The sequence below is a fragment of the Pleurodeles waltl genome, chromosome 12 (genome assembly GCF_031143425.1).
Source record: "Pleurodeles waltl isolate 20211129_DDA chromosome 12, aPleWal1.hap1.20221129, whole genome shotgun sequence".
Taxonomy (NCBI): Eukaryota; Metazoa; Chordata; class Amphibia; order Caudata; family Salamandridae; genus Pleurodeles; species Pleurodeles waltl.
In genome coordinates, this window is record NC_090451.1 from 708,002,623 (window position 1) to 708,030,511 (window position 27,889).

The window sequence follows — 27,889 nt, forward strand, 5'->3', positions numbered from 1 at the left end:
CAATTGGAATTTAGTGGGGATATCACAACTTTAAGATCTGAAAATTGATGCTTTCATAAGGTCTTTTAATGTAAAGAATACTTATGACCATCTTACAGGGATCAGAGTCTATGGTATTGCCCTGAAGAAGCCCTGCAAATCAATGTGGTGGTGATAGAGAAACAATGAAAAAAAAGTTGAAACGGTTTACGAGAGTCAGGCCGTAGAACATGGAGTAAACATCTGTAAGGTGTTCCATTAGTCACTAAACCACTAAAGAGCTGCTTGAAGGGTATTGAAAATAAAATGTAACTAGGATGGACGGATATTGCCGTAATGGAGTTGTATCAGGAAGTTTACTGCACTCTACTAATAAGGTGATTCTTGTTATGGAGTTTTGGCATATAGTAAACATCGCACACAAGAGATTGATTTTTGGAAAAAAAGAGAACGTCTGAGTAAATGGGGGAAATCATAAATTATTAACTTAATTTAATGATAACATGCATAAGAACACAGTTTTCCTATGCATTCAGATTTTTTGATCTAATTTAAAAGACATATTTAGGATTTCTTTAGTACGTAAGTATTCAAATACGTTTTGTTGAAATTAACATTACTCATCGGAATGGAAAAGCTTGTCACAGTGTATAATTGTCTTTTCATTAAATTGTTGAATACTTGATTTTTGATATATGAATGTGATTTATAAGTGTTGCTAGTTATTCAAATCTCACTGACGGTGCATGCCTACTGCACACGCTTCCAGCTGGGTATCATTCCGCGTGTGGGGTCATGATACTGACCCATTAGTGGTAGAGTACTTGTCTCAACAAGTTCTTAAAGGCCAAAGTCACAATTTAACAGTGTTCCCATTTTAATAGATTATCTCTGCTGAGATTGTCTGATGACATGACCTGTCACCCCACTGGCCTAAAAGAGGTAGTGGTATCTCAGGCCATACTCATGAAGTCACATGATGTGCTTTCCCTTCTCTGTCAGTGACCAGTGACCTCTAGCATTTATCATCAAAAAGTGCATCTCATTTATAGCACTGTAACTTGTCTTTCAGGTTTCCTCCCCATCCTTGACCATGGATGAAAAGGGTCCCCAATGGGAGCCAGAAGTACTGATTATCCCCCTGCACTCAACTACTGAGACCCCAGAACCACCGGCATCAGGGGAAGCCAAGAGTCCTCAAGCGCAGGCCCTGGAAAAGAATGAGCTTCTCCTGGACTCCGTGCGTTCGAAGAGGACAACATCACTCACCAACGGAGAAACTGTTAGCTCAATAAAGCAACTCCAGTCGCTGTTTGAGAGGGAGAAATCTCCTCAGCACATACCAGTCGCACTGAATAAAAAGACCCCAACATCACTTCCAAATGGGGAGCACGCCTCCTCAATGAAGCAGCTGCAGTCACTGTTCGAGAAGGAGCAAGCCCCGCAGCCGGTACCGCTCACATCAGGTAAAAAGACCCCTCCGTCATCGGTAAAGGTGGAGCATCCCATCATGCTGAAGGAAGATGGAAAGCCCGTCCATCCGCCAGCACTAGTCGCATCAGGTACCAAGACCAATACATCCCCGCTGAAAGCGGAACCCATCGTCATCCTCATTGAAAACAAAGAGGCTGTCCTTCCTGCAGTATCAGTCACATCAAGTAGAAAACCCCCTACAACACCTCTAGAAGCTTCCACCACTCTCAAGGAAGGAGGAGAGGCCATTCTTCCAACACCAGTCACATCAGGTACCAAGAACCTTACATCACCTCAAAAAGTGGAGCCTTCCATCATTATTGTTGAAAAGAAAGACAGTATACTTCTGTCAACACCAATCACATCTGACAATAAGACCACCACATCACCTTTACAAGCGGAGCCTTCCATCGTCCTTATTGAAAACAAGGAGACTCTCCTTCAGCCAACACCAGCAACCAAGAGCACCTCATCACCTCTACCTGTGGAACATACCAACACCATTAAGCAGCTCCAGTCTCTGTTTAAAAGGGAGGGCATTGCCCGACCAGAGCACTTTACATCACAGAACATGCCTCCAGCGTCGCCGAAGCATGAGGAGGTTGCTGCGTCTGCGGAGTACGAAGGTGAACACATCCATCAGCCAGCATCTGCCATGTCGAATGACAGGACCTCATTGCCGCTTGTGAATGGGGAGCCTGGTGGATTCCTGAAGGACCCCATCTCACCATCTGGAAGTAAGTGCTGCTTGAGGCCTGTTTTATGTTTGGAGCAGTATTTGTCTACACAACCTGAATATTCTTGCAGGTGATTAGCTGCAGTCTACAAATCTGAGTTGATTGATTGATGCTCCCTCTTAGCCCACCCCTTTCAGAAAGCATTGATGCAGTGGCGTAACAAAACTTGAGGGGATTCCCCTGCAAAGTACATGGTGGGGCCCCCCTCCAGACCCACTCAGGAGCTCTCAGGTCAGGGTTCCACAGGGGTTGCAGGGTCCTTTGTTATGCCACTGCATTGATACTGGTACTTCCTGCCCAACAGGCGCGCCTATTGCTCTAGAAGCTGAGGGGTCAGGTCAGCAGATATCAGGTCACCAGGGAAGACCTGTCAGATGACAGGCCTCCAGGGAAGAGGCACCAGACACCCCACGGCTCCTCCAATCAAAGGCCCTGCAGACACTTTGGGATGCCCTTGCAGGCCTGCCTCCAGCCTGAGGGCAGGGGCTAGCATTCAGAACTGGGGAGCCCAAGCGAGACTGTGGTTCCATCACAAAGGATCGTTTGACATTGGTCCAGATGCTCAGAAGACTTGTGGACTTGTAGGACCTCTCGATCACTGGTAAGTAGGCATAGGCAGGGTTTCACGCTCCGTGGGCCAGGGAACCACCCTCTAGCGAAGTCCTGGGACCTGCCATTGGTCCTGGCAATTTCACAGGACCCAAATTACGAACTACTGGAAGATGTTTCGGTGAAACCTGTGTCACTGAACGTGGTCTTCTCAAGGATGTTCCTAACAGAAGACCTTGTAAGCTTGAGGGTCCATATTTTTGAGTTTGCCAATAAAGGGGTGAAATACTATTTTTCTACACTGCAGCAGAGTTTCAAAATGGAAATATCACTGACCTATCACAATAAGTTCCACAGCTTCAGCAGGATGTATCAAAGGCATGTCACCTTCTTGGGACAAGGGCATGGAGACCTTTTGATGAGCATCTGCAAGGCTGCCAAATGGGTGACTGCCTAAACATTTGTCCAACAGGATAGACTGGAGGTGGCTGATTGAGATGCATCAGCTGCCCAGGTCTAGCTCTATCCGTGCTGCTGCATCGCTCTTGCTCCCGTTTTCTGCTTGCGTTTTCCCAGGGTTTTTGTGTGCCTTCTCCTTGCTTTTCTCTTGTTTTCACTGCTTTCTCCTTGCCTTTTCCCCTTTTTTGTGAGTACGTTCCTCTTGCTTTTTCACCCATTTTTGGAGTGTCTTCTCCTTGCTTTTCCTCTCACTCTCACTGCTTTCTCCTTCCTTTTCCACCCACTTTTTGTGTGCCAGCGTCTTGGGACACTCACTTGTGAATTGCCACACTTTATAAATCAGTGATCGACTGAACAAGTTCAGCAGACTCCAGAAACCTTCCAGCCATGTCAGTTTATGTAATTAAATTAGACGTGTTACTTGGTACTGGAATTGGGCACCATGATGCTTGCCTGGAGGGGTCAACACAACTCAGAGCGTACTAGGACGAGGAAGAAAGAATCGGAGTAATGAAGATCATCAGTTTATTGGCTCACCGCATTGCTACTGCGGTGACAGAGGCACAGCGGGGCAGCAGCCAGGGTCGAGGGTCACTCGTAGGAGTTGTGCACTCCCTGTCAGTGCATGGGATGCTCTGTTTGAAGCGTGATGGCGTCTCCTCCTGTGGATGTGACATTCACTTGGATAACCGCGTATGATACGGGCGTCTGCTTGCCGGTGACCAGAGGTTTTCATTTTTTCGATCTTTTATTAGAGTTTGTGCAAACCTGGGATGTCTCAGGGCACGAGGAACACCATTTACTGCTCCGTATGAGATTATCATTTACAGACAAATGCAATTAAATTAGTCCACAATTCCTTTTTTTAATTATCACAATCGGCCATTCAGTTTTATTACAGCTGTTTATTTCCCTTTATTTCCTTCTGTCTGTGGTTGTTTTGCATTTGTGTTTAAAGATCAGGTCACACAGTAACCAAAGTTCTTTGTGTTGTTGACAGATATGTTTTTCCTCTTCATTGAACGTTTCTCTTTTTAGGTCTTGCCTGAGTGCAGCTTTAGCTCTTTGTAGTCAAATACCTTTTGGCTTCAATACAATATGCAGAGTGTGCTTTGGGACAGACCCTTGCTAATGATTCAATGACTTTCTTGTCTTTGTTTCATGGTCCTCATGTCATAGCTTTCCTCTGTATTCTTATGTTTGTCCCACCACTGAAGCAGAGCTTCAATATGTCAGTTCTGCTTTGGAACACTTGTATCCTTCCACTGCAAACATGGCGGACTACTTTGTTAGGTTTTAGGTCGGCTTCACTTCTTCTTAGGAGGGTATCACCTTCCACTTTTTCTCTCCTGTCCTCCTCTCACTGCCATTCTCACCAATCTCCTGCTCTTGCATTGCTCCCCTGCTGGTCCCTACCCCTGCTTCATTATCTATCTATCTATCTATCTATCTATCTATCTATCTATCTATCTATCTATCTATCTATCTATCTATCTATCTATCTATCTATCTATCTATCTTTCTGTATTAAACCGCCCCCCGGATGTGGCTAGTGTTAGAGCTCAGTAGTTGCACATTGCTGTCATATCCCTGTTGTCATGCTTTTCACTTACCCCTCCCTTGGTCCCCACCAATCCCTGCATTTTTTAAATCTCTTTTTTACACGAAGGCCCAGAAGCTTCACCACTGCTATGGACCTGGTTGCCTTTTTAAGGGGCGAGCGCAAATCGCTCCGTCCTGTGTTGTAATCTCTCTTAGGGCTTCAAACCACGCCCATGTCACATCAGTCTCTTTCATTGGTTTGTGAGCTTGTCTTTTAAAATCTGCTTGCTTTCATTAGTGAAAGGCATGCATAGGTCAAGGCTTTTTCAGTGTTTAGCCCTCCTTGAGCGCAGTGACTGAGTACTGAAAACATATGAGGATCCACGTTTTCCGTCCGGTTTCTGCACTACGTTTTCTCTTTTTTTGCAGCTCGATCTTGCTGGGCAGATGTCGAGCGCTTTGCATGACATCGACCCTGGTTACGTAGTTAATTGCACATTTGCCGGTTACGTAGATAATTGCACTTTTGCCAGTTACGTGGATAATGGCACTTTTGCCGATAGGTTTCACTACGAGTGTGTCTGCTTTGCACTGATGGCGGCCGTCAGCTCGCTTATGTGAAACTTTTACTTTTCAGTTTATATGGCAAGAAAAGTCCAGTTAGTTATGTGAAACTGTTTTATTTTCATTTTATGTGGCAAGAAAAGTCCGGTTAGGTGTTTACAATGGTAATTGCTCTAGCTCAAGCAAACGTGAGACCTGTTGCATTGCAAATGCTTGTTTAGTTTGCTTTTGCACTCCTGTTGGCTGCGTGCTCCCCTTCACTTAAAAAAAGGAAGCCCCAGGGGATGTGGTCACTGGGGCCCTAAAGGCACTGGGAAGGGGGCAGTACATCCCCACCCCTTTTAAATAATACAGCCCCAGGGAATGGGGTGACAGGGGCCTGTAAAAGCTTGGAGGGGGGCTGCACACTCCCCATCCTGTATTTATTAAAAAAAGAATTGCCAGCTCCTGCCAGCACCTGTGATGGGTGCAAGCTGGGAAGCCAGCAGGTCCATGGTGGCCCTAGGGCTCCCCCGCACCTCAGAGCAAAGGTGGGCACCCAGAATAAAAAAAAGAATAACAAATGAGTGACTGGAGACGCTCATTTATTATTCCATGCTCCTAGCAAGAAGTGCCCTATAATGCCCTAGGGTAGTTTTTCCCAAACTGTGGATCGCGACCAACTGATGGGTCATGATCTGATTTTTGGTGCATCAGGAATGTCCGAACAATTATTAAAGATGCCTTTAAATTCTGTGTTTGTCATGTTACATTTGCATGGCTTCAATGACAGAGGTCAAATGTCAGACTGTCTTCTGACAAGTTGTTGCTTATTCTTTTAACATGGACGCATGACTTACATTTCTTGCTCTGACTGCAAAGCGAGAGGAGTTTTTAAAACGAATTATGTGACAATCTTAGGAATTTCATTTTTAGCAACACACAAAATGTAAATACCAGAAATACCAACTGTATGCATTCACCAGTTAGGAAAGAAAAATTAAGCAAATTTTTTCTGTAATTCTGAGATGTGCGGGAAACGGCGATTGTAATACAGTCAAAATAAATAAAGCCACGTTAATAGCTTATGCACAAATGATAAATATTCACAGAAACCCAATTTCTACACATTATCATTTGAGTGCTGTATGCTATATAGTTTAACCAGTAAACCTGTATGTCTGTGCAAAGTTAGTGGTCATTTCAATGTGCTTTCTGTGAATGACAATGTGCTACCAAACCAAGCTTTAGTTATATTAAAAAATCACCCCTCGTAATTTACATTAAATGTAGATGGGCTGTGTCTCTAAAACATTTGGGAACCATTGTCCTAGGGCATTTTAATATAACATATTTTCCTATAAGGGGCAGGGTCACCACCAATCACTTTGTTAATGTTATGGGAGACTGAAAGGATGAAAGGAGGGCAGCAGCCACCAACAACATAAAAAACAGTAAGTTTCCTGGGTCATTAAATCCATGATCTCAGAAGAACTTACTTTATTTTTCAAAAACACTCCTAGCTGGAGCTCTGTGCTCTTCTGCTGGAGTGCAAAGCTCTCTTTAGGTTGTAATTATGATTGTATGTTGTAGACTGAAAAATGTTCAAAGAAAGACACAAAGGCATGTTGATTTTATTTAAGAAAAAAACATGTATCTGAATGTTTCTTTTAACATTTTATGTCCCACAAAATGCAGTAATAAAAACCATGTTAAAAGAAAGACTCACAGACATGTTGATTATTTTTATTAAAACTTTATTAAACATTTCTATAATAACCATTGTTAATAAGCATTGCATAGTGTGAATTACTGAAATATGCATTTTATTAAACATATTGATGATTTTTGGAGAAAGCTGATAGATTTGGTTTATATTATTAATGTACTGATCCCTTAATAAAGGCAATAGGCTGGCTTTTTATTTTTTAGTGTTGTGATTCCTTGACAAAGTCAGTAAGTCTGCCTGAGCGTACGGGACCTGAGAGACCAACCACACCCTAAGCAGGCGAGTAGGCTGTGCACTTCATGCAGTTGCTTGCTAGTGAGGAATCTGGGGAGGGACCTGGCCACAGGCAAATTCTTGTGGCCAACACCACAGTAAACACGGACAAAGGCTGTGCGTGGCCTGAGGTTGACTTTAAGTATGGTATAGAATATTACTTTCCGTAAAAATAAAAAAACTGGAAATTCACTGAAAAAAACAAAAGTTAAAGTAATGTAATAGATAGGTGAAAATTTCAGTGACAACATCATGTTTTAAGCTAAAGAAAAAAACACTGAAATTCATCAGTTATCGTAATCTCTAGGTACTGAAACTATGATGTGCATAGCAAAATGGCTGCTGGTGTGGTACATATGCATACACATGCATGACTGTCTTGGAATGTTTGAAATAATTTTACACCATTTCAAGATGGCAACCACATGGGTGCATTGATACCTGTGTTCATTGAGTTAACCTACTTCTTCCACTGGCTGTCTTGCACGGTGAGTGATGGTGCTTTTCCTGATCACTTTGGCACAGCTGTCTGAAAAGAAGGGCACTTCAGTGGCAGGGCTTCGGCTCCTGGGCCACTCCATTAATTTTAAACTTTTGCCCATTTTTTTCATAACTCATATGTGTTCACGTTGAGATTGCACATGAAAAAGCTACGATTGTGCAGAGCTGCTATCTTCCTCTTTAGCGTGTTGTCCGATAAGAACAGAAGGGTGAACTTACTCACAAGGTGGCCGAAGCCTGCTCAGTATTTTTGTCTTGTTCAGTTTGTGACAGTTTCCAACACTCTTCAGGGTCTGTGACCCAGGAGGAGTGTGTAGTTATGGGTACGCATGTCTCATGCATTATAACCAGGTGTCTTCTCGTAATGAGGTAGGTCAACCAACAGACCTAAGAACCACCCAGAGCTTGTGATGCAGGGCCAAGACGGCCCACTGCAGGAGCAGTTCCTGAGGATGGGGCAGGATCCTTTCTGGGGGGGTATACCTAGGTTTAGTTAAAGGGCAGGAGCGTGTGCTATGTGTTTAAAGCTCATAGGTTCAGTGGTAGAGGCCCCATCATTGACCTCTGCCTGTGCCCCATCATGTTAGAAGAGAAAGTTAAGTTCAGTGCTCTGTCCCGCTTGAGGGAACTGCATGTGTGTTGTGTCCTTCCATCCATCTGCCCGTCCGTCAATCCAATCGACCATCCGTCCATCTGAGCCTGGTGTCGCCGATGCTGGTGTGACCTTCTGAAGGTTTGCTTCTAGAATCTGAGGGAGGGGATCCCTTGAGCAAGGGTCCTGGCACTATTCAGCCTCCGCTCCACAAAGGGGATTGGGAGACCCCTTGAGGTGGTCTATTCATACCTCCTTATCACAGTTCAAGGTACACTTGAGGGCCTCAGTCTTATCTTTCACACATTCTCCTGTATCTCACACTCCTGCAACGCTCTAAGAATATGCAGTAAGAGGACAAAGTCTGAGAGCTGTAAACCAACCTGCTGGCCAAGGTAAGGCCAGGGCAGAAGCTGATAACATGATGAGGCTGAAGACTTAAGGGTACAGATAACACCCGAAGAGCACTTCGTATCCACCGGCACCAAAGGAATCTGCTGAGTTAGCATCAGTCTGTGGAAAAAACAGTCATCTGGTGTTTGATGATAGTGGGTCATGGAATGCCTGATGTGCATATTCTAAGAGATTACAAATAGCAATGTGCTGATGGAAAAACAACAAATGAAATCTTCTGATTGACTAGTCCTGCATGTGTGGGGCGAGTCCTGCAAGAACGAGTGCTGTGATTGGCTGGCAGCAACATGAAGAGAAATGTTGTGACTACCATTTTAGGACTCTGGGGCTTGGTCCTGTGTCCTGAAAATAGGAATAAAACAACATGTATGGGGGGGACCCTAACCTCCTGGCAATTTTGGGAGTCATAGAGGGACCCCCTAGGTTAAAACTGCAAAAAAAGGTTTTTGCACAGATGCAGACTTGCTGAACTCTTGCAGTACTAATGGCATCCCCCACACAAAAATTGCTTTGAGTCCGAAGAAACTACTACATGATTACTGCAAGATTAATTTGGGAATAAAAAAATAAAAAGACAAAACAGGTTGTGTGTGTGCGTTCATTTGTGTTGTGCGATGGTAGGGTGTTGGCAAGCCATGGGGATTGGGCATCTGTAGGGCATTGGGTGTAGGGCTTCGCCACAGGCCAGACCCTGTACCCAATCCCATGCCATGGACACCTCCAGGGGTGTTGGTCACTCACCAGGGGTTGTGATTCTTAGGTATGGTAATAAAATCTTACTTCATAGTAAAGAAAACCCTATAAATTCACTGAAAAACAAAGGTTAAAGTGACATGATAGTTGGACATAGTTAACCTTACTTTGCATTAACAAAAATCTTAGAATTACCATGAAAAAAACTAAACGTTAAAGTGATGTTATAGTTAGGTGACAATGTCTGTTGAAAAATACCATTTAAAACTAAAAAAAAAAGTGACAATCTGCAATTATTGTTAACAAAAGAAACTATAACTCACACACTTGCTGTGCACTTTTGATCTCACATATAACATCACGTGTAACATGTTCTACCATATCATATCTAATATTATTGATGACTTGTGAAATGGCATCATAAATGACATCACTGTGCATGGCATGTGCACGTGGCATTGAACCTATTTGTGAAGAAGCTGAGGGTGTTTTGGGGTGACTTGGGTACTTTTGAGTGTAATTTATGGGGTGAATGAGCCGTCTTCTTGGAAAGGATCAGGAGCATTTTGGAATGACATTCAAAAGGATGTTACGTCTAGGACTTTTATTCCGTAGAGCTGAACTGGTATAATCTATCCCCTAAAATCTTGGGAAACAAATTGGAATTCACTGAATCGAGAGTTTACTTTTCTCCTATACAGAGGTATACGTATATTGCAGTTTAAGAAATTAGCCGTAACACCCTACAGCACTTAAAATCCAAACATAGGTCTTGATTTAGATATTGACGGATGGGTTTCTCTGTTACAACGGTAATGGATATCCCATCCGCCAAAATCTAAATCCCATTAAATCCTATGGGATTTATATTTGGGCGGTGGGGATGCCTGTCACCATTGTGACGGACTAACACATTGACTAAACTCAAAATCAGGCCCATAGTTGGTACACTAGCCTGGGTCAAACCGATAACATAACATGCAAAACATATCTGGTAGAGAGATCAGCATACAGGGATTCCAATATAGTTAATTTACAAATCATTCATACAATGCTATAAGAACAACAGTGACATAACATCCGGTATGTTATACTACAGTGTGGGCAACATATCTAAATAAAGATGCTGAATGTTCATCTTACTCATTTTTTCTGTACTTCTTCATTGAGATCCAACTACTTGGAGATGAGTGGCTGAAATAGTGACATCAGATTGCTGCACGATATGACATTTACACAAGTTCCTTTCTCAGCCGCACCACAACCACTCATGTGGAAGGAGTGAGACCTCTTTCCAGCATTTATGGGAGACTGAAAGCCTTCCCCAAGCAATGGGTCAGCTAGGAGATGACTTTGTCATTTCTCTTCTGTGCTCCAGAGTTGATGAAACATTGGTCCATGGCTGCTAGACTGAGAGGGCTTAAATATAAGTCACACCACATGATAAACAACATTTTGGGCTGGCAGCAAAGCCAGCTTATGCTAATGTGGTTTCCCCAAAAGTTTATTATGCAACATTTTGAAAAGTGATCTTTGCCTGGTAGACTTCATGAGTTGGTGGTGTTTTTCCAGAGCTAGGCACTAGTGAGGAAAATTGCCACCCTAATTCCTTCAGCGAAGTTTTGTCACTTTCTGGTACTTGACTGGTATTCTGAAGTTGTTAGACAATTTAGAAGCAATAGTTAAATCTTCCTTCCACCTTCCTAACAAATTTATGACCCATACTAGGAAGATTTTCTCTCTGTAGCTCCTTGAATCACCCATCCGCTGTGATTGCAAGAATCCCTGCCGTAACCAATTCGTGACCCATATTAGGAAGAATTTCTGTTTGTAGCTCCTTGAATCACCCATCCTTTGTGGATGCAAGGATCCCTATCGTAACCAATTCATAACCCATATTATGAAGATTTTCTGTTTGTAGCTCCCTGAATCGCCCATGCTTTGTGGACACAAGGATCCTGCTGGTGAGGAGTTCTTGAAATGAAAGCAGACTGAGGGGCGAAATGAGCTCTGTTATCAGGGTTGTGGGTTTTCTCTGCCAGGATGGCCGTACTCATCTCTGGTTTACTCCACAACACAGCCCAGCGGGAGTGGAGTATCTCCCTTCTACCAACTTGTCTAGGTCCAGTAGAGCCTTTTGTGTTATACTGTGGATAGGGGTATCGGGAAATCAGTTAGAGTTGGACAGTGACATTAGAAGTGCTAACGTGTAAGAAGATAGTAACTGAAGCACACTTACTGTTTGGAGAGGGCCTTAAATGAATGTAGAGACGGAGTAAAAAAAAAACTAACTCTTGAGTAATGCATTGTTTGGAAACAGAATGCGAGGTGGGGGTTAACCCCACTTCTTTCTCCTCTCGCTTCAAGCATCAATAGTCCAGTGTGTGGTAGGTTCAATACATCATTTTCTCCTCATACATAGATATATTATTCTTTAATTTGCTCATCCAACTTATTTCTCTTGATACTACAAGTTTCAGAAGATTCATGGTTGGCAGGTTTGTTCCCTTGTTTTCTCTTCCTTTTCCAAGCTTCAGTAGACCTGTCTTTGATAGAGTCAGTACATCACCTTTCCTTCACACCTCAGGTAGGTTAATCAGTGGTTTGTTCATGCAGCTTCAGTCTCCCGACACTACAAGAATCAGTAGTTATGTGGTAAGTTTATCTCGCCTATTTACTTTAAAGGAGCAGGTATGTCACATGCATTTTCTTGTGAAAAGCTGATTTGGATAGCATGTGGCACTTCTAACCCCTTGCTTTCATTTAATACTACATGTTTCATGGGATCAGTATGCAGTTGTGTGACTCCATGTGGGCACCTGCCTTTCTGACAACTCAACACCTGATAAATATCTCTTTTTTCATTCAGCTCCTTACAAGAGCTTCCTTCCAGACACAGCCTTTTCTCAACATTGCTCTCATGTTACCCTGTGTATTTACAGGCCCAATGTTGATGGATCAGCCACTGTCTCTGTTGGCCAACCAGGAGCTGATCCTGGAGCTGAAGAAGGGGAAGGCCCTTCGACCCACCCACCAGACCAGGGGCCTCACCACCGTCTTCACAGGCAACAGCAAATGGGTAAGTCCATGGTCAAGAGGGACCTTACGGGCTGCTTCAAATGGGAGGATGATAACTCTCAAAGGAGTGAAGGAGAGGATTATTAGCGTTCTTTACAAGGGAAGTGCAAGTTTGTAGACGGAAATGAGCCACCGTGTGGCTGGAGAAGTCAAGAATTTGATAACGGAGAGTTCTGCATCATTGCCTGAACCGTTCACCTTAATTTAGCACTTTATATTTTTGGCTATAGTTGCCTATATTTTGTATTCAGACCTTCAAGTACCTAGAAAATGTAGAAATGTAATGATCTTTTCTTATGCAGTATGTTTGGTGTGCTCTGCAGCCTTTTATAGGTCGCTCCTGTTCGAGTTTGCGTAGTTGCACTGAGGTCAGATGGTGCTCTTGTGTTTAGAATTTATCCTGACAATGAATGGACCCAGTCTTGGCGAATATTGTGCAAACTGCCGGGAAGAGCTCGTGCTGCACATTACATGCATATCATATATCTGCTGGGAAGTGCTGGTGCTGCACATTACATGCATATCATATCTCCCTGGAAGTGCTGGTGCTGCACATTACATAAATATCATATCTGCCTTGAAGTGCTGGTGCTGCACATTACATATATATCATATCTCCCTGGAAGTGCTGGTGCTGCACATTACATAAATATCATATCTCCCTGGAAGTGCTGGTGCTGCACATTACATAAATATCATATCTCCCTGGAAGTGCTGGTGCTGCACATTACATGCATATCATATATCTGCTGGGAAGTGCTGGTGCTGCACATTACATGCATATCATATCTCCCTGGAAGTGCTGGTGCTGCACATTACATAAATATCATATCTGCCTTGAAGTGCTGGTGCTGCACATTACATGCATATCATATCTCCCTGGAAGTGCTGGTGCTGCACATTACATAAATATCATATCTGCCTTGAAGTGCTGGTGCTGCACATTACATATATATCATATCTGCCTGGAAGTGCTGCACATTACATAAATATCGTATCTGCCAGTGCTGCACATTACATACATATCATATATGCTAGGAAGTGCTGGTGCTGCACATTACATATATATCATATCTCCCTGGAAGTGCTGGTGCTGCACAATACATAAATATCATATCTGCTGGGAAGCGCTGGTGCTGCACATTACATACATATCATATCTGCTTGGTAGTGCTGGTGCTGCACATTACATATATATCATATCTGCCAGGAAGTGCTGCACATTACATAAATATCATATCTGCCAGTGCTGCACATTATATACATATCATATTTGCTGGGAAGTGCTGGTGCTGCATATTACATACATATCATATCTGCCTGGAAGTGCTGGTGCTGTACATTACATAAATATCATATCTCCCTGGAAGTGCTGGTGCTGCACATTACATATATATCATATCTGCCTGGAAGTGCTGCACATTACATAAATATTATATCTGCCAGTGCTGCACATTACATATATATCATATCTGCTGGTAAGTGCTGGTGCTGCACATTACATATATATCATATCTGCTGGGAAGTGCTGGTGATGCACATTACATGCATATCATATCTCCCTGGAAGTGCTGGTGCTGCACATTACATAAATATCATATCTGCCTTGAAGTGCCGGTGCTGCACATTACTTCTATATAATATCTGCCTGGAAGTGCTGCACATTACATAAATATCATATCTGCCAGTGCTGCAGATTATATACATATCATATTTGCTGGGAAGTGCTGGTACTGCATATTACATACATATCATATCTGCCTGCAATTGCTGGTGCTGCACATTACATAAATATCATATCTGCCTGGAAGTGCTGGTGCTGCACATTACATATATATCATATCTGCCTGGAAGTGCTGCACATTACATAAATATCATATCTGCCAGTGCTGCACATTACATACATATCATATATCTGCTGGGAAGTGCTGGTGCTGCACATTACATATATATCATATCTGCCTGGAAGTGCTGCACATTACATAAGTATCATATCTGCCAGTGCTGCACATTAAATACATATCATATCTGCTGGGAAGTGCTGGTGCTGCACATTACATACATATCATATCTGCTGGGAAGTGCTGTTGCTGCACATTACATATATATCATATCTGCCTGGAAGTCCTGCACATTACATACATATCATATCTGCTGGGAAGTGCTGGTGCTGAACATTACATATATATTGTAGCTGCTGAGAAGTGCTGGTGCTGCGTTCCCGACCACTAGAGGAAGTGCGCGGATTACTTAAGAGTTTTAAAGACTTATGCCCTCATTACAACCTCCCGCTGAGGCAGCGGGCGCCAGAATACCGCCAGTGCTGGCGGTATTCCTGTCCTGGCTCCCTATTTCGACTTTTCCGCTGGGCCAGCGGACGGTAACAATGTTACTGTCCGCTGGCCCAGCGGAAAAGTCACATCAATATTGCTGCCGGCTTGTAATAGAGCCTGCGGCAATGCTGATGTGCAGCGGGTGCAGTACCACCCGTCACACATTTCACTGTCCGAAATTCGGGCTATGAAATGCTCGATGGGGCTAAGCCTGGGGGCCCCAGCACTGCCCATGCCAAGTGCATGGGCAGTGCAGGGGCCCCCAGGGGCACCCCAAGTCCCCCTTACCTCCAGCCTTTCCATGGCGGTGTTTACTGCCGTGGCCAGGCTGGTGGTCGGGGACTCATAAGCCCCAGGGCAGCGGTGCTTGCACCTCTGCCCTGGGGATTATGTATAGTGGAGGGGCCGGCCATATGGCCGTGGATATAGCGCCATGGTCACAATAGCTGGCGGACCACCGCCAGCCTGTTGGCAGTGTTACCGCCAGCTTACCGCCGGCCGCCAGGGTTCTAGTGAGGCCCTTTATGCCTGCATGCCCCGTGCTTAACTACTCTTCTTTCTTTCATTTCGTAGAACCGCAGAATCAGCTTGGACAGGGCTGAAGCCACTGGGGACAGTCCAGAGGGGGTTGGACCCATGCCCCACAGTCCATCAAGCAGTGACACCAGTAGCCAAAGTCGGCCCCCCTTAAACCGGTATAAGTCGACATAAAACTGGCAGGTAAGCGGTGACCCATCACCTGACTGCACTGGAAGGTGCACCATCTCACAGGCACACAGTGTCTGCACACAGCTATCCCCCCCACTCACCTGACCCTCAGCACGCCCGGACTGCATTGGAAGGTGCATCGCCTCACAGGTACACAGTGTCTGCACACAGCTACCCCTCCCCAACTCACCTGACCCACAGGCCCCACCGATTGCACAGGAAGGGGCATCACCTCACAGATACACAGTGTCTGCACACAGCTACCCCTCCCCCACTCACCTGACCCTGAGCCCCCCCCCCTGACTGCACTGGAAGGTGCATCATCTCACAGGTACACAGTGTCTGCACACAGCTACCCCCCCCCCCCCCATCATCTGACCCTCAGGCCCCCCTGATTGCACTGGAAGGTGCATCACCTCACAGGTACACAGTGTCTGCACACAGCTACCCCTCCCCAACTCACCTGACCCTCAGGCCCCACCTGACTGCACTGGGAGGTGCATCGTCTCACAGGTACACAGTGTCTGCACACAGCTACCCCTCCCCCCCACTCACCCGACCCTCAGGCCCCACCTGACTGCACTGGGAGGTGCATCACCTCACAGGTACACAGTGTCTGCACACAGCTCTTACCTTCCTTGTTCTGCTTCTCTTTCAGACACAACTCCAGAGGCAATGCTCTCCTGCAATTGAAGAGCTGCAGAATCAATGAAAACTGGTCTTTCTGATGTGGTGGCACGGGTCACAGACCACGTGCCCTAAAGCCGTAGAGCTTCCAATGCACTACCTCTGACAACCAGGGAGTGTCAGGACTTCCAGACCATCTGTGAGGAGGGCAGGACCACCCACACAGTAGCTACCTTACTGCTGAAGCCATGCAACCACAAATACACCAATGTCCAAGCAACTACAAGGTGAGAAGCGTCAGGACCACTATGCGGACCACTCACTAACACCCACCAAAAACTCACAAGGTCCTCATGCTGAAACTACCCTACGACTGCCCGCTGCAAGAAACAAGAATATAAAGGATTACTGGGCCTACTTGAAGACCAATGGCTCCAGGATGAATGATTTATCTGCTAGCATATACACTCCTATGGTAAAAAAAAAACAATGATTTATCTGCCAGCACAAAGCATCACTCCAAGATTGAAGGTCCCACCTGCCAGCACACAGATCAATGCCTCCAAGGTGAATAATTTACCTTCCAGCACACCCATCTGTTGGCTCCAATATAACAGGATTCAGCTGCTAACTTATATATCAATTTTAGAGAGACGAGTTCATCTGCCAATACATAAATAAAGGACTCCACAAAAGGTTCGAAGAAAGGAAAGCTCATCGCCAACCACATTACTTTGAACATGTCATGGAAAAGACATACACTCCCATGGATTGGTTAACAAAAAAACAAAACAAAGAGTTCCCTAAAGTAAGCAGAGGAAAGATACAATTAAATCACTCAAAAGTATGGTAAAGAAGCTATGCTTCAGTGGAGGGACAAAAACAATAAGAGAAAGGCAAGACATCAAATAAGAAGCAAGCAAATGAGAGTGACAATATTACCAAAGAATGGTAACCAATGAGCAGGCTATATGCCCACTGTGAGCCCACATAAGGTCTTTCACTACCAGACAGTTGCAGTGGCTCATAGCCTAGACCTAAAAAGGACTCTTCGGTCAACAAATAGCGCTGTGCCTCCAATATTGAAGGACTGCATTATGTGTGTATTTTGTTCTGTACTCATATCCCAAAGGGTTTCTGGGCACAAATAAATGAAAAGTAGAATGTGCACACAACCACAATAATAAGGGACTCTAGAGGTGAGTTTAGAAATCCAGTGGAACACTAAAAGAAATAAAAATGAGTGTGTATAAAGTTTTCTGACGAGAAAAACACAGCGAAGGAGACATGAGCTGACACTTCAGAGCCAACAGTGCGCATAGTTTAAGAGTAAAATCTCACTGCATATTGATATGTCATACAGTCCCACCGAATGGTCACTATACAGTAAAACGCAATCACTAGGGGTTAAATCTGTGTCCTGAAATAAAATAAAAATCTGGAACACTGGCCTGCAGGAGCTGTAAAATTGTCCATTTACACTGTGTTAATAGATGGGTCGGGTGGATGGCATAGTAAGCCACACACAGTGGTCCATTTGAGCATCTCGGGTGAGTGGAAACACCAGTTAACCAGTGACAGCCGGATTCTACTCAATGCATTTACCGGCATTTGCGTGTTTGGACATCTGATGAAAAGCTGTCTCCTACAATGCCTCTTGGCTTTCAGATTCTTGCAAACTTCAAGGAGTGAGGAGGAGGCTGTTATGTGTAGTGGCAGGTCCTTCCATGCTTTAGGAGAGATGTAGGAGAAGGCTTGACCACTGTATCTGGTTTTCCGTATGCATGGGATTACACCACCCCGATCCTGATGGAACTCCATTGGATTCCCTTGTTCCCCTGCACAACCTTCAAAACCAGCTGCATTGTTTACAAAGCCTTTACCCGACATATCTTGCAGAAAAGCTCACCATCACGCAAAAAAAATGTAAAACCCAAGACAACCAGCCTTTTCCATCTATTCACCCAGGATTTGGAACAACATCCTTGTATCAACCCGGACCGCCCCAACACTGCTCCAATTTAAAAGAAAGTTGAAGTCTGGCCTCTTTAAAGAGCACTACATCACAGTACATTAACCGCCCATAAACCAGCCGCCTCTCTTATCACTCTTTGACTTTACACACGCGTTTGTTCCTGTAACGCGCTCTGCTACTTTTCAACTTGGCTTGCGCTATACAAAAACCACAAACATGCACAAGCTTGTCTTTTCCATAAGAGTCTTCAGTGGATCTGTGCCCCGTGTCAGACTCCCCGTTCCTCTCTGTCTTCACCTTACTCCTTATTTCTTTTAATAAATTGTATTTTAATATGAGCATTCTGAAGGTTGTGCAGTACTCACAACATGCCTTAGATGATGATAATTTAGAGCTGTGCAAAATTGCAATTCTGCTGGCGGGATTGCCAAAACCATAAATATCCTTCACTTCATGAATCTGCACCATTCCTCTGGATGTTTCAACACTGAAAAATTCTACAGTCAACTTGCAGATTATTTCTCCTACAGTCATTCTTGCACTTTTTGGCTTCTGTACTTATTTATATATTATTGTCACAAATATAGTTTAATTTGGAGAGCTTTCCATAGAATTGTATGAAGTGTGTGGATGTAAAGTCCTGGAATTGTAGGGGTGGGCAGTAAACTCTGCTCCAGCTGGCAGAGTTAGCAGAGTTTTGCCTTCTCCACGTTCTGCTTGGAAAGCGGAGTTCAGCAAACACTCCGCCAACTGCTGCATGGCTGAGTTTTTCTCCCGCACGGCTCACCAATGTGAAGTTGGCGAGCGAGAATACACAGGCGCTAGGCCGCCTCCCGGCGAGATTTCTCAATGCAGATGGTCACGGCAGGTCGCTGTCGCTCAAGTTGGGAACGTTGCTGCTCGCGTTGAGAAAGCTGCCAGTCGAGTAGAAAAACTGCTTAAGGGGCAGAAAGAAGCTGTGCCCTGTGGCGCGCAACATGCTGTACTCCGTGCTGATTTTACAGTGCAGGACAAGCACGAGCAGCGCAACGGACCAGAACTCTGCCGCTGGCAGAACTTATCGGAATCTTGTGGAGTATTTAGGTAGCTCCGCTACTTCCGCCCACCCCTAAAATCGTGCAGAGCCCTTGTGACTATTCCATGAGTCTCAGAGAGAGGAGGAATGTTTAGGGGTATGAGCATGAGTCTGTGTCTCCAAAGAACAATATTTAAAATACTGAATAATGAAGTGATGTGCCCGGATCACAGAGCCTGGTTTTGAAGTCACAAGGTGACAGCTTGGTACCCAGCAGACACAGCTACACACACCCAGCAGAGCCTACTGTAGAATACCGCTCCAGTGAGAGCAGATCCTGGCAGCCAGTATGCCACACTGTACACAAAAGCCAGGACCTGCTTCTACTGGTTGGGTTTCAAAGTATAATAAGTAAAGAATGGAAGCATTCAAAGCAAATATTGAGAATGGTTCTTTTTCTGCATGATGGGAGATTGGGACAAGAAGTCGCTGGTGCGCGCACCGGGGTACGCACAGTTAAGAGTGGCAGGGTGCGGCTTGTCTACTGCAGTGGTATGTTGGCCAATTATAGTGTGTAGAAGGATGGACAGCTTTCTGTTTGGGGATATTGTGGTCCAATGTACATCGGCCTCTGTCACGACCACCCTTGTGTGTGATCAGGTGAGCTAACTAGAACAATATTGTTCAATACACCTTGTATAGGGTCCACCCCGACCTGCATTACTTCAAGGCATCAACAAACTTAAATATTAAAGAAAATGGGGCAGAGTGAAATAAAGTGACTTGCCTGGAATCACATATTTTGTTGAAGTGGGCAGTAGGGATTTGCGCCAGATTTCCTGGTTACAAATAGTGCAGTTCGCCCTTAGATGGATATCTCGTGCTCTTGTGTTTAACACCAAGGACCAAACTTCGTATTTAATTATTTCAGGAGATAAATTTGCAAAATGTGTTCACCAACTACACATTCACAAGTAGTCTTCAATCCATGCACTTACCCATCAGTCTATTTCTTTAACTAATTTCGGCGTTAACTCATTGAACAATCATACATCCTTACACATAGAATTATCAAACAATGAAGAAGCACTTAAAAAAAGCCAGACCTATTGGCTTGGCTAATGTGTTTTCTGTTATAATTACTGTCCTACCCTGACCTAACCAGGGAATAGCCCTGATAGTTCAAGGAGAGATCTCTGATAGTGGCAGGAGACATCTCTGATAGTGCCAGAGAGATCTCTGACAGTACCAGGAAGGCAGCTCTGATAGTACCCGAAGAGATCTCTGGTAGTGCCGGGAAAGATCTCTGACAGTACCATGAGAGATCTCGGTAGTACCAGCAAAGATCTCTGATAGTACCAGGGAATAGCCCTGATAGTACAAGGAGAGATCTCTGATAGTGCCAGGAGAGATCTCTGATAGTGCCAGGAGAGATCTCTGATAGTGCAAGGAGAGATCTCTCATAGTTCCAAGAAGGCAGCTCTGATAGAATCAGGAAAGATCTCTGATAGAGTCACAAGAGATTTCTTATAGTGCTAAGAAAGAGGCTCTTATAGCACCAGGAGAGATCTCTGATAGTGCCAGGACAGATCTCTGATAGTGCCAAGAAGGCAGCTCTAATAGCGTCAGGAAAGATCTCTAATAGTGCCAGCAGAGATATCTGATAGCACCAGAAGAGATTTCTGTCAGGGCCAGGAAGACAGTTCTGATAGAACCAGTAGAGATCTCTGAAAGTGCCAGGACAGATCTCTGATAGTGCCAAGAAGGCAGCTCTAATAGCGTCAGGAAAGATCTCTAATAGTGCCAGCAGAGATATCTGATAGCACCAGAAGAGATTTCTGTCAGGGCCAGGAAGACAGTTCTGATAGAACCAGTAGAGATCTCTGAAAGTGCCAGGAGAGATCTCTGATATTGGCAAGAAGGCAGCTCTGATAATGCCAGGAGAGATCTCTGATAGTGTCAGGAAGGCCGCTGTGATAGAACCAGTAGAGATCTCTGAGAGAGCCAGGAGAGATCACTGATAGTGCCAGGAAAGCAGCTCTGATAGTGCCAGGAGAGATCTCTGATAGGGCCAGGAAGACAGCTCTGATAGTACCAGTAGAGCTCTCTGATAGTGCCAGGATAGAGCCAGAAAGACAGCTCTTATAGTGCAGGAGAGTTCTCTGATAGTGCAAGGAGAGATCTCTGATAGGGCAAGGAAAGATCTCTCATAGTTCCAAGAAGGCAGCTCTGATAGAATCCGGAAAGATCTCTGGTAGAGCCACAAGAGATTTCTTATAGTGCTAAGAAAGAGGCTCTTATAGCGCCAGGAGAGATCTCTGATAGTGCTAGGACAGATCTCTGATAGTGCCAAGAAGGCAGCTCTAATAGCGTCAGGAAAGATCTCTAATAGTACCAGGAGAGATCTCTGATAGTGCAAGGAGAGATCTCTGATAGTACCAAGAAGGCAGCTCTGACAGTGTCAGGAAAGATCTCTGATAGTGTCAGGAAGGTAGCTCTGATAGTACTAGGAGATATCTTTGATAGTGCCAGGAAAGATCTCTGATAGTGTCAGGAAGGCCGCTCTGATAGAACCAGTAGAGATCTCTGAGAGAGCCAGGAGAGATCACTGATAGTGCCAGGAAAGCAGCTCTGATAGCACCAGGAGAGATCTCTGATAGGGCCAGGAAGACAGCTCTGATAGTACCAGTAGAGATCTCTGATAGTGCCAGGAGAGACATCTGATAGAGCCAGGAAGACAGCTCTTATGGTGCAGGAGAGTTCTCTGATAGTGTCAGGAGAAATCTATGATAGTGCCAAGAAGGCAGCTCTGATAGTGCCTGGTAAGGTCTCTGATAGTACCAGGAAAGAGTTGTGATAGCGCAAGGAAGGCGACTCTGATAGTAACAGTAGAGATCTCTGATAGTGCCAAGAGAGATCTTTGATAGTGGCAGGAAGGCAGCTCTCATAGTGCCAGGGGATATCTCTAATAGTGCCAGAAGAGATCTCTGATAGAACTAGTAGAGCTCTCTGAAAGAGCCAGGAGAGATGATAGCACAAGGAAGGCAGCTCTTATAGCACCAGGAGGGATCGCTGATAGTGCCAGGAAATAGCTCTGATAGTGCCAGGAGAGATCTTTGATAGTGCCAGGAGATATAATTCCTAGTATCAGGAGAGACCTCTGATAGGGCCAGGAAGGCAGCTCTGGTAGCACCAGGAGGGATCTCTGAAAGAGCCAGGAGAGATGATAGTGCAAGGAAGGCAGCTCTAATAGCACCAGGAGAGATATCTTATTGTGCCAGGAAGGCAGCCCTGATAGTGCCAGGAGAGATCTTTGATAGTGCCAGGAGATATCTCTCACAGTACCAGAAGAGGCCTCTGATAGTGCCAGGTAGGCAGCTCTGATAGCACCGGGGGAGATTTCTGATAGTGCCAGGAGAGATCTCTGATAGTGCCAGGACAGATCTCTGATAGTGCCAAGAAGGCAGCTCTAATAGCGTCAGGAAAGATCTCTAATAGTGCCAGCAGAGATATCTGATAGCACCAGAAGAGATTTCTGTCAGGGCCAGGAAGACAGTTCTGATAGAACCAGTAGAGATCTCTGAAAGTGCCAGGAGAGATCTCTGATATTGGCAAGAAGGCAGCTCTGATAATGCCAGGAGAGATCTCTGATAGTACCAGGAGAGATCTCTGATGGTACCAGGAGAGATCTCTGATAGTGCAAGGAGAGATCTCTGATAGTACCAAGAAGGCAGCTCTGACAGTGTCAGGAAAGATCTCTGATAGTGTCAGGAAGGCAGCTCTGATAGTACTAGGAGATATCTTTGATAGTGCCAGGAAAGATCTCTGATAGTGTCAGGAAGGCCGCTGTGATAGAACCAGTAGAGATCTCTGAGTGTGCCAGGAGAGATCACTGATAGTGCCAGGAAAGCAGCTCTGATAGTGCCAGGAGAGATCTCTGATAGGGCCAGGAAGACAGCTCTGATAGTACCAGTAGAGCTCTCTGATAGTGCCAGGATAGAGCCAGAAAGACAGCTCTTATAGTGCAGGAGAGTTCTCTGATAGTACAAGGAGAGATCTCTGATAGTGCAAGGAAAGATCTCTCATAGTTCCAAGAAGGCAGCTCTGATAGAATCCGGAAAGATCTCTGATAGAGCCACAAGAGATTTCTTATAGTGCTAAGAAAGAGGCTCTTATAGCGCCAGGAGAGATCTCTGATAGTGCTAGGACAGATCTCTGATAGTGCCAAGAAGGCAGCTCTAATAGCGTCAGGAAAGATCTCTAATAGTACCAGGAGAGATCTCTGATAGTGCAAGGAGAGATCTCTGATAGTACCAAGAAGGCAGCTCTGACAGTGTCAGGAAAGATCTCTGATAGTGTCAGGAAGGTAGCTCTGATAGTACTAGGAGATATCTTTGATAGTGCCAGGAAAGATCTCTGATAGTGTCAGGAAGGCCGCTCTGATAGAACCAGTAGAGATCTCTGAAAGAGCCAGGAGAGATCACTGATAGTGCCAGGAAAGCAGCTCTGATAGTGCCAGGAGAGATCTCTGATACGGCCAGGAAGACAGCTCTGATAGTACCAGTAGAGATCTCTGATAGTGCCAGGAGAGACATCTGATAGAGCCAGGAAGACAGCTCTTATAGTGCAGGAGAGTTCTCTGATAGTGTCAGGAGAAATCTATGATAGTGCCAAGAAGGCAGCTATGATAGTGCCTGGTAAGGTCTCTGATAGTACACGGAAAGAGTTGTGATAGCGCAAGGAAGGCGACTCTGATAGTAACAGTAGAGATCTCTGATAGTGCCAAGAGAGATCTTTGATAGTGGCAGGAAGGCAGCTCTCATAGTGCCAGGGGATATCTCTAATAGTGCCAGAAGAGATCTCTGATAGAACTAGTAGAGCTCTCTGAAAGAGCCAGGAGAGATGATAGCACAAGGAAGGCAGCTCTTATAGCACCAGGAGGGATCGCTGATAGTGCCAGGAAATAGCTCTGATAGTGCCAGGAGAGATCTTTGATAGTGCCAGGAGATATAATTCCTAGTATCAGGAGAGACCTCTGATAGGGCCAGGAAGGCAGCTCTGGTAGCACCAGGAGGGATCTCTGAAAGAGCCAGGAGAGATGATAGTGCAAGGAAGGCAGCTCTAATAGCACCAGGAGAGATATCTTATCGTGCCAGGAAGGCAGCCCTGATAGTGCCAGGAGAGATCTTTGATAGTGCCAGGAGATATCTCTCACAGTACCAGAAGAGACCTCTGATAGTGCCAGGTAGGCAGCTCTGATAGCACCGGGGGAGATTTCTGATAGTGCCAGGAGAGATCTCTGATAAGGCCAGGAAGACAGCTCTGATAGAACCAGTAGAGATCTCTGATAGTGCCAGGAGAGACCTCTGCTAGTGCCAAGAAGGCAGCTCTTATAGTGCACGAGAGATATCTGATAGTGCCAGGAGAAATCTATGACAGTGCCAAGAAGGCAGCTCTGATAGTGCCAGCAAAGATCTCTGCTAGAGCCTGGTAAGGTCTCTGATAGTACCAGGAGAAAGTTGTGGTAGTGCCAGGAAGGCGGCTCTGATAGTAACAGTAGAGATCTCTGATAGTGCCAGGAGATATCTTTAATAGTGGCAGGAAGGCAGCTCTGATAGTGCTGGGGGATATCGCTGATAGTGGCAGGAGAGATCTCTGATAGTGCCAGGAAGGTACCTCTGATAGAACCAGTAGAGATCTCTGAAAGAGCCAGGAGAGATGATACTGCAAGGAAGACAGCTCTAATAGCACCAGGAGAGATCTCTGATAGTGCCAGGAAATAGCTCTGATAGTACCAGTAGATATCTCGGATCATGCCAGGAAGGCACCTTTGATAGTGCCAGAAGACGTCTCTGATGGTGCCAGGAAGGCAGCCCTGATAGCGCCAGGACACATCTTTGATAGTGCAAGGAGAGATCTTTGATAGTACCGGGAGAGATCTCTGATAGTGCAGAGAAGGCATCTCTGATAGCACTAGGCGAGACCTCTGGTAGTGCTAGGATGGACGCTTTAATCAGGAGAGATCTCTGAGGGTGCCAGGAGAGAGCTGTGATAGCACCAGGAGAGATCTCTGATAGTGCCAGGAGAGATCTCTGATAGTACCAGGAAATATCTCTGATAATCCAAGAAGGCAGCACTGATAGCATCAGGAAAGATCTCTAATAGTGCCATAGTACCAGGAGAGATTTCTGATAGGGTCAGGAAGAAACTGATAGTACCAGACGAGATCTCTGATAGTGCCAGGAGTGATCTCTGATAGTGCCAATAAGGCAGCTCTAATAGTGCCAGGAAGGATCTCTGCTAGTGCCTGGTAAGGTCTCTGAGTTGTGATAGCACCAGGAAGGCAGCTCTGATAGTGCTGGGGGATATCTCTGATAGTGACAGGAGAGATCTCTGATAGTGCCAGGAAGCCACCTCTGAGAGAACCCGTAGAGATTTCTGAAAGGGCCAGGAGAGATGATAGTGCCGGGAAGGCAGCTCTGATAGCACCAGGAGAGATCTCTGATAGTACCAGGAGAGATCTTTGATAGTACTGAGAGTGGTAGGACGGCCGTTTTGATCAGGAGAGAGCTCTGATAGCATCAGGAGATATCTCTGATAGTGCCAAGAAGGCAGTTTTGATAGTGCCAGGAGAGATATTTGAACGTTCCAGGAAGGCAGCTAATATAGTACCAGGAGAGAAGTCTGATAGTGCCATGAGAGATCTCTGATAGTGCCAGAAGAGATGTCTGATAGTGCCAGGAGAGAGCTCCATTGGTACCAGGTAGGAGGTCAGAATGTCAGATAGCATCTATAAGAATAATCGGATAGTGGAAATTATGTGGAGACAGAGTGACAAACTTCTTATCTTGCATACTGCTGCTAAACGGTGCTTGTTATCTTTTTGATTTTAAAGACTAATCGCTGATTTTATTAAGATTTTACTATTTTTTCATTTGGGGCATTAACAATTGCCTGTGTTGGACATGCTTTTTTAGGCAAGTGTGGAAGTGTGGTATCACTAACTGGAAAGGGAAATCTGTGGTGTACTTCCGCCTGTTAGCGCGGGTCACCACTGGCTGCCATCTTTGTTGTCGGTCTAGGCTTCCTCTGAAAGAGGAGACTATTTAAGGGCGATGCCGACGTGACTGGCAGCGGGTGAGCGCCGCCGGCACGCCAAAGGCAGGCCCGTCTACACCCATCCGCCCTCCGACCGCGCACAGCACCGGCAATGCTGCCGGTCCTGAGATAGATCTCCAACCAGCAGGCGTAATACGTTATTCCAGGGAGCAGTTGCTTGAGTTAAATACATTGTTGCTGTGTGTGTCTACAGTAACACCCTCTACTGTAGCAATCACACAATGCTCTGGGGAAGCGCTAACTACCAAACCCTGTATCCTAAAGTGTGGTAATCTTAATGTAAGATCACTGGTGAAACACTCACCAGCACTACAACTGCTAGTTCAAACGGGGCTGGGACGCATTGTTTATGACAGAAACCTGGACCTCAGACGACTCGGACATCGATCTGGGTTTGGCTGTCCATCAGGCTATAAGATCTTCCCCAAACCCCGGGCTCAGAGGAAGCGGGGTAGAGTGGGTTTAGTCTACAAGGAAAAGTGGGATTTATTTCCGCTAAGCTTGGATGAGATTTTTTGCCCCGAATTGTTGGGTTTCGCCCTTAAGGACAATAAGGGTTACTCTTTTTCCTGGGTTTCTGTGTTATTGCCCACCAGGCCCCTCTAGCTCCTACCTACAATACCATATCATTATTTTTGGAATTATTGTTTTTGCCCATTCAAGATTTCTCATTCTTGTAGACTTTAATTTGTGAGCTCACTGGGGCCCTGGTCCTGCACTGAAAGATTTGCTTGGGTCCAGTGATAATTTTGGACTGCAACAATTTGTCCCGGTACAACTCAACTGGATGGGCACATGTTGGACCTTATCTTCTCTACTCATAATTTAGCTACTATTGAGAATGTAATTACACTTTGTGGGACAGACCATTTCCTTACGACTTTTTTCCTACAAGGTTGGGAGCCAGTCATGCAGAAGCCCAACTCAGCCAAAAGGTGTCTGGGGTGAGCCTGGAACAAACTTCTCAAACAGCCAAGAGATAGGCCCTGTTTCAATGTTGCCCCCTCCATTGATTTAGGCTAATCGGTGGAAGATAATTAGGTTGGATTGGATCACTGCATTAGAGATTTGCTGGACTGGATTATTCCCATTAAAGAACTGAAAACCGCGGTATAGTACTTCGATCAAAGCTTTGAAATTGACCTGTAAGCAGGATGAGCGAAAATGGCACAGGTCCTATAAAGAGGAAGATAAAAATGTGTTAAAAGATGCTCTAGGGCAGTATAAGAAAGAAATCACAAAAGCGAAGGCGCAACACTAATCTTGCAACATCTTGGCTGCACCCAACTGCGCAAAGAAAGTGTTCAATATAATGCCTGAATTATCCAATACAGATTGTCTAAATCATTCTATACCCGCCTCACAGGTGCTTTGCAACAACCTTGCAGCTTTTTTCAAGATAAAATGAATGAAATCATTGAAGACTTCGGGCTTCCACTCAGGCCTTCTCAGGAGTCGGTGCCCCTCAGATGGACATTTGGGGAAAGTGGACTACTCATACCACTGTGTCCAAGGACCATGCACATGAACTAGTCCACTATGAGTGCCCT

The 27,889-nt window shown here is 45.1% G+C and overlaps 1 protein-coding gene across 1 annotated transcript in view; it reads left to right on the plus strand.

Moving 5' to 3' along the window:
• LOC138266933 (uncharacterized) overlaps nucleotides 1–18,810 on the plus strand; it is a 40,826-nt gene extending 22,016 nt beyond the window's left edge. The window contains exons 2-5 of the mRNA XM_069215711.1: nucleotides 1,052–2,189; nucleotides 12,427–12,563; nucleotides 15,469–15,615; nucleotides 16,262–18,810. Of these exons, the coding sequence (XP_069071812.1) occupies nucleotides 1,073–2,189; nucleotides 12,427–12,563; nucleotides 15,469–15,606 (1,392 nt within the window). The 5' untranslated portion in view covers nucleotides 1,052–1,072 and the 3' untranslated portion in view covers nucleotides 15,607–15,615; nucleotides 16,262–18,810. The remainder of the gene's footprint in view (nucleotides 1–1,051; nucleotides 2,190–12,426; nucleotides 12,564–15,468; nucleotides 15,616–16,261) is intronic.
• The last annotated feature ends 9,079 nt before the right edge of the window (nucleotides 18,811–27,889 follow it).